General features: G+C 41.7%; 1 protein-coding gene across 1 annotated transcript; it reads left to right on the forward strand.

The window, feature by feature from the left end:
- The first annotated feature begins 1,929 nt into the window (after positions 1–1,929).
- Positions 1,930–4,114, forward strand: LOC101624286 (chromosome unknown open reading frame, human C2orf74). The gene is made up of 4 exons (XM_012731460.1): positions 1,930–2,024; positions 2,250–2,354; positions 2,458–2,710; positions 3,962–4,114. The coding sequence occupies exons 1-4, from the start codon at positions 1,930–1,932 to the stop codon at positions 4,112–4,114; spliced, it is 606 nt and encodes a 201-aa protein (XP_012586914.1).
- The last annotated feature ends 3,299 nt before the right edge of the window (positions 4,115–7,413 follow it).

The raw sequence follows: 7,413 nt of genomic DNA on the forward strand, positions 1-7,413 counted from the left end.
AAAAAAAATAAAGGTACATTATATTTCCTACAGAATAAACATTACTAAAGACACATCCTATAAAAGTTTTAACTACCTTATTTATACCTGAGCGAGTACATCTTAAGTGTTTTCTTTTTTTCTTAATAGTTTATTTTCATATCATTTTGTGCCTTTTTCCATCTCAGTTGTAATCCCCATGGGTTTCCCATCACCAAATCACCCATGTGCCATCACCATAGTCCAGGGCATTCCCCATTCCACCCTTGTAAAGTGTCCCTGATATATAGCTGTTCATTATTATTATTATTATTTTCCCCTGGTCCTTTATCCTCCTGCTATGAGTGAAACCATCTGGTATTTTTCCTTTTCTTTCTGGCTTATTTCACTAAGCATGATCCCTTCCAGCTCCATCCATGTTGCTGCAAAAGGCATGTGTTTGTTTTTTTGGTTGCTGAGTAATATTCCATTGTGTATATGTACCATATCTTTTTAATCCAGTCATCTACTTTTGGGCGCTTGGTTTGATTTCATGTCAGAACGTACACTAATTTTAAGTATACAGTTTGATGGGATTTTATATATGCTTAGAACAGTATGACCACAGCAGATGTATATAAAATAGTCCCATCTCCTAAAGAAATCTTTTATGTGGACATGAGACATGAGAAGACAAAGGGAAATCTCAGTCTGGTAGCAGTATGGATAAGAAGGATAAGAAGGCAGACCTCAGAGCTCTGGTTGGAGGAAGCATCCAGGAATTCTGCAGACTGCCAGGAGTGTCTCACATGTTCACATACATAACAAAATCAGCCTTGGCCTGAGTCCTCCAACAACTCCACTTAAGCATACACATGCCATGAACACACACACACACACACACATACACATTTATTCAACATTTACGCAATGTGCAGGTCCTGATTTGGTGACTTATCTAAGGACAAAGAAGCCACAGTCCCTGCTATTCTGGAGGAGAGCCATAGTCACTGCAACCCAAAGACCCCCAAAACTCACCTGACTTTTAGAAATAGTTGACAGAAGTTGCCATGTTCGTTTTAGGAATAGCTGAGTAGCTCCTTTTTCTACTCAGAAAACCCTGCTCTAGCCACTTCCTTCTTGTTGGCATCACTTACTCTTGCCTGAAGTTAGTCAAGACTGAGGGCATCTTCACTCTGAGCATCTTCTTCATCTTCTGTTGCCAGGCCCTTTAGAACTTGTTTTCTCATGTGTCTAGAAAGTAGATCCCGTCTGGCAGAATCTGAAGAACAGCCTGAAGAGAATACCATTAGGAGGTAAGTTGATTACTGACCTGAGAGTCATGGAAAGGAATTTTGTAAGAAGAAAGTGGACCCACACTTCATGGTCTGTAAAAGCAGCAGCAAGAGGTCAACTGACGTTCAGATGATGTTTGAAGACTAAGGAAAATTCTTACCCAAAGTGTGGCCAGGACAGTGTCTTACAGCATTCACCCTTGCTCTCTGAGGAGAGTTCTGTGGTTCTTCTGCTTCCAGGTGATGGGTGGGTAGAGTGACCTTTATGTCCCTTTAACTTAGTGGTTCCATTATTCTGTGATGTCACCGGAGAGAAGAATGGGGAGTTGGGTTCAGCTCCAGCTGCTCCACTTCCTTTCTCCTCTGGATTCTGATCGTTTTTGGGGTGAGGGGAGGTGAGCTGAGTGATCACAAGTGTCCCAGCTCAGTCTCCCCTCCAGCCACCTCAGCCCCCAACACATTTATGGAGAGAAATTAGCCAGTGTGAGTCACCTCCACTGAAACAAGCAGAGCTTCTATTATGAAATGCATCAAAAGAACAATGATGAAAACAACCTTTTATTCTTCTGTTTCTAGAAAAAATTAAGGAACAAGAGAACCACATTCATACTGAGCTGGAAAAAGATATTTGGACAATCTGAGATTGTGAGAGTGGACGCGTCTTCTAGCTAACCCTATGAGATTTGAAACCACAGCAAACACGTTCTTCACCATCCTTCTATTTTGCCTCATTTGCATCCTCATTTTATTGGTGGCTTTTTTATATAAATGGTATAAATTCATGCTGATAAATTGGGATCAGACTTCCAGTCTTGCTAGCAAATCTATCTAGATATGATATAAAATATATTGAAATCAAGCAAATAATAATGCTATAGCTATCTACTAATTCCATTTCAGGGAGTTAGAAATTCTAATTTCCTTTTAAAAGTGAAATTCCATGCCAAGTCTTAAAATCAAGACCATTTTGTTCTGAAATTTTTTGTTTGTTTTCAGTTTCCAAATCAAGAAAAATGAAGACTCAGAACAAATTCCTTGTACAGACAATGGAGATTGTTCAGATGCTAACGCAGAGAAGAGAAACTCAGGAGACCAAAGAAAGTAAGTCTGCATCTTACAGTGTGGTAGAAAGCCATTTTTTGCATGTGGGTAGCTAGATGTCCAGATTTTTAAAAGTTTACTGATTGATTTGTTGAATTTCTAGTACTCTTCTAACGCAAGCCATGAACTTGAACATGCCCACAAGGCCTGGCATTCTCGTCCAGAGACACAGTAAAGAAGCAGTGGCCAAACTTGCAGAAAACAAAGAGAATACAGAGGATGAAAAGGAGGACAAAACAGAAGAACAGCAGGATGCTGAGGGTGCTAACAAAGATGATGAAGAGGTGATGGGCTTTTCTATTCTGAAGGGGCAATTCAGAATGTTGGCTGGAAAAGGAGGTACATTTCTTGACGAGGTATAATAAGGGATGTCTTGTCTGCCTGTAATCTAGCTTGGTCCTGGAAGGAGCGCAGTGTTCTCAATCATTTAAACCATTCTTCTTGGTTCATGTATTTAAACCGGTTTTATGTGTCAAGCCCAGACATTTGCTTCTTGTTCTTCCTGGCACTTGTGTTTTTCTTAATAATTCCCCTTCATTTTGCTTTTCGTAGAATCCTAGGATTCTAGAGCTGGAAAGAGACTTTGGAGATCACCTAGGGGTCCAACAGTCTCATGAGTGTTACAAATGAGAACCTGAGATGACTTGTTCAAGACCACACCTCCACAGTGGCCAAGTTCAGGACCCAACTCTATACCCCTTTTCTAGTTCAATGCTTCTTCTACAACAGCATACAGATATTGCCAGTGCCTTCTTGAATTCCATGTTTGGGGTCCCATAGTGACATTCACTCACCTGCTCTCCCAGCATACAACCCATGTCCAGTCAGGGGCAAGACAGGCCCAGCTGCCTTTTGGATTTGACTACTTTGGACAGGGAATAGCACATCAGTAAATTCTATTTGAATAGGTCAATATATGGGTTTTTAAAAAATATTTATTTATGCATACAGAAATGGGGTACAGGTCAGAGATGCAGGATGGTGAGAGGCTTCACCAGAGACAGAGTGGGGAGCAGAACAGGCAGATCGACCAAGTACACTGCTGGAGGGAGCAGTGGGCGGGTCAGGAGAGGTCTGCCACGCCATGTGGTCACCTCTGGGGCCGGGGACTGAACTCATACTGAAGCAGCTGCATCTGCAGCTAGCTTACAATGCTGCATCCTTACCCATTGCGCCACTAGGGAGGGCCCCAATATATGCTTTTATAACCACAGAGATATAAAATGAGATCATGATGGATTATCACTGTTTTTTTACATCTTTTAGATATGTTTTTCACTACCAAGGCACATATATGCTTATCAGCCTATGTATTTTTATTTAAAAAACTTATTTTTATTTATGCATAGGAGAACTGGAGTGTAGGCCAGAGGTATGGGGAGTGAGAAGATTCACCAGAGGGTGATTGAGATGCACTGCTTAGGGGAGCAGCAGGCGAGACAGGAGAGGTCTGCTGTGCCAATGGGCTCTGGGATCAAACTCAAGCCACAGCGATAGCTTGGTAGCCCTGCACACCAGGCAGCCCAGTCAACCTATATTTTATAAAGACAGGATTTGTTGCATTTAGTAATTGATCACTTTATACAATTTGTCCCATTTTCTTCCAGGATCACAGTTTGCATAAATCTGCTTCAGCTACTGAAAACCACAAAAGACCTTTAAAAGGAGTGACATTTTCTAAGGAGGTAATTGTTGTGGACCTTGGGAAGGAATCCCCTATACCTCAAAGCTATACTCGAGAACATAAAGAAAGAAAATGAAGCTCAAAAAAGGTTAAGAGTGCAAGAAATATAGCCTTAGATTGAACAGTGAACGGATGGGAGGCATAAAAATCATGTTGAAAGAGCAAACTAATGGGAAATTAAGCAAATATAGGTAGTATTTTACCTTTAGGCAGAAAGAGTGGGCTACGTGCAAAATTCTGTAAGTATAATATTCAGAGTACGAGTATAGTTTTTTAAAAACTATATTCTGAGTTCAAGAAATTGATTATATGAAGTGTGTTTAAAACTCTTGTCTACTCTAACACTGTTCTAACATGAATAAAGTTATTTGTGTTTGTGCAAATGTCTGTTAGGTAAATGATATTTAATGGGGGTTTCTGATCATGGATACTTAAGACCCAATAACATCACTGCTGTCACCATGGAAACTTCCAACAGTAGGATGAGGATCTTCTACAAAATCCTCATTGAATTTTCTTGTATTGACAACTAGTATTTAAGTTGACACAAAAAGAAACTATCACTACTGCCACCACCAAAATATGTCATTATTTTAGGGAAGTCTTGAGATTCTACTGCTTTTCATTTCAGTCACTTAAAATGTGCTGTCTGGAATATGACAGTACAGATGGGTATATCATTCACATAACTACATAGACGTTTATGAAATATAAGAGGGGTTAAGAAAGAAAAGCAGAAAACAGCATTTGATTCAGTGGCCTAGCACCTTGTCCTGTCTATGGCATATGCTGAATAAATGTTTGTTGAATGATTGGGAGAATTAGTGATAAAATCATCCATGACTAATGTTAACTGGGGAGTATTGATAACCCTATGCTGGAACGGGAGAAGTCCCTGTGGTCTGGGATAGTCACACTCTGACCAACCGAGGGGACTCAACTAAATGGAAAGACTGAAGAATCAGGAGGGAAGAGTGAAATGGGAGCCAGGGAAAATGGTGAAACTGTGCACCGAGTTTGGTGAACACCATTTATCTAGAACTAAAGTTTGATGTCAAGGCAAGTTGAGCGGTAAGTACAGGAAGGAGTCAGAGTAAGGACAATGTTAAGAGCCCACACCAGTGGTACAGGATGGAAAATGGATTAAAGTTGTGGGGGCTGTTTGGGAGGGTTCTACAAAAATGTTAATTTATATTCCTCAAGATCTCTATAAGCACTTCAAAATTTTGGTCTTTCACCTGATAACATTTAAAATTTTAACTGGTACAATACACACAGCATAAAATTTACCATTTAAACATCTTTAAGTGCAAAGTTCAGTAATACATTCACTTGGTACAACTATCAGCACATCCATCCATGGAACTGTTTTCTTTTACAGGCTAACTGGCTGCCCACTCTTCTTCCCTAGCTTGCCCTTGCTCCCGGGGCCACCATTTAACCATTGTCTCTGTGAATTTGACTACATTGAGTATTTTTTGTGGGTTTGTAGTATTCCACTTGGTTTAATGTCCTTAAGATTCAGCCATGTGTTGAGAAAACTCTTCCTTTTTAAAAATGGATGTTCCATTTACATGTTGCACTTTATTTATCCATTCATCTGCTGATGTATACAGATTGCTGCTTAGTTTTTTTTTCTGTTATGAATAATGCTGCTACAAATATTTAAAATTTCAATCTAAGAAAATCCAGACCTATCTAGATAACCATAATAGGTGTGCAGTACTGTGTGGTATGATTTCATTTGCCCATGGAGTTATGAAATCAAGTTACTTTGTCACAAGCTAATAAGAATACTGGAGAAACTAATATGCAAGTGATACATCTATGTTAAAGTGTAGTTTCCTGATGATTGACTATATTAAGTTATTGTAGATATTTCACTATAAGAAGATGGGGAAATTGATCATCTATACCCATGATAGTATAGGCACGTGGGATTCCAAGGGGCCACTGGTATCCAAGGAGAACAGAGTAATGAAAAGGAAAACATTTAGCAATAAATGTTAATTTTAATTTTATTGGGTTTATGCTTTTATATTTGATTTGTAAATTTGGTTTTAGAGTTGAATGAGAGCTTTATGGATAAGAACTAGATACCTGGGGTTTTTTTTGTTTGTTTAAAGATTTTATTTCTATATACTTATTCATGCATAGGAGAACTGAGATGTAGGCCAGAGGTGCAGGGGTGCAAGGATTCACCAGAGACAGAATGGGGAGCACAGCAGGTGGATTTACTGAAATACACTGCCAGGTAAGCAGCCAGCAATACAGAAGAGGTCTGTTGCACCATATGTGGGTCAGCTCTCTGGCCGGGGATCCAACTCAGGCCTCCTTGGTGGGCTGTCATGGTGAATATTCAACAAAAATAAATAAAAATTCAGACACCTTAGTAACATCTTCAACGTAGTTGGCGCAATTTTTTGATAGAAGGTGAAAATTTGTTAAAGTATTAGTAACCACTCCCTTGGAAAATTGCATTAGGCTGCAATAATATGCCATTTCAGCCATGTTCTTTCATCATCAATAAAGGACTACATGAATAAAATGTAAAGATACCTGAAGTCACTGGGAACTTGCTAGCTCCTGCTACTTGTACAGATGCTGGAAAAGCTTGAGACTTGTGTCCAGGGTAGAGCTATATGCACCAACTCTGCAGGAACTTCCACATGAAAAATAAAAATGGTTTAAGGAGAGCGTGCACGGAAGAGAGACGACATTGCACTGGCTGCACTCCCACCTCACAGGTCGGTGCAAAGCAAAGAGGATAGGAGCCAGGCTCCCTGAATACAATAGGCATCTGGGTGCCAGCCAGATAAGCGTTTCCTGTCTGTATCTACTATGTAGCGCTTGCACCCCTTGCGGTCTACTTGCTAGCATTGGAAATAATCATCGCAGTAATAATGAATCCTTGAGAGGTGTTTCGGTATTTAAGCGGGTGCCGAGGCTTCCTCTTTCTGGCACCCGCCCTTACGATTCCCAAGCCTTAGGGCTAAGGACGAGCAGCCTGGGGAGGCGATGGAGGATCCCGATCGCCCCGAACACGACTCTGACCTGTTCCAGGACCCCACAGAGCCACATCCCTAGGCTCACCCAGGTAACCCTTCTGTGTCCTGGCCTCCAGCCTCAGCCCGCTTTCTCCCGCTTTGGGGGCGGGCCCATCTTGCCCGGGACCCGCCCCCGCGCGGCCCCGCCCCATCCCGCCCCCGAGCGTATCCCTTCTGAGTGGGGGCACCTGCTCCCTGGGCTCCAGGCGGCGGGGCGGGGCGGGGCGGGGCGGACCTGCCTGGGGGGCAGAAGCAGCCGTCCAGGCAGTGGTCCTCGCACAGCTGGCTGCGCTCGGGGTTGGAGCAGGTGTCGGCGCAGGCCGGGCCG

The sequence above is a fragment of the Condylura cristata genome, unplaced genomic scaffold, assembly GCF_000260355.1.
Source record: "Condylura cristata isolate star-nosed mole 26May11 unplaced genomic scaffold, ConCri1.0 scaffold00031, whole genome shotgun sequence".
NCBI classification, from domain to species: domain Eukaryota; kingdom Metazoa; phylum Chordata; class Mammalia; order Eulipotyphla; family Talpidae; genus Condylura; species Condylura cristata.

Excerpts from the sequence above, each read along its gene's own strand:
- LOC101624286 (XM_012731460.1), top strand. The coding sequence starts at position 1,930 with ATGAGATTTGAAACCACAGCAAACACGTTCTTCACCATCCTTCTATTT. Across the intron at positions 2,025-2,249 it reads GTGGCTTTTTTATATAAATG|TTTCCAAATCAAGAAAAATG; the intron begins GTATAAATTCAT and ends GTTTGTTTTCAG. Across the intron at positions 2,355-2,457 it reads AACTCAGGAGACCAAAGAAA|TACTCTTCTAACGCAAGCCA; the intron begins GTAAGTCTGCAT and ends TTGAATTTCTAG.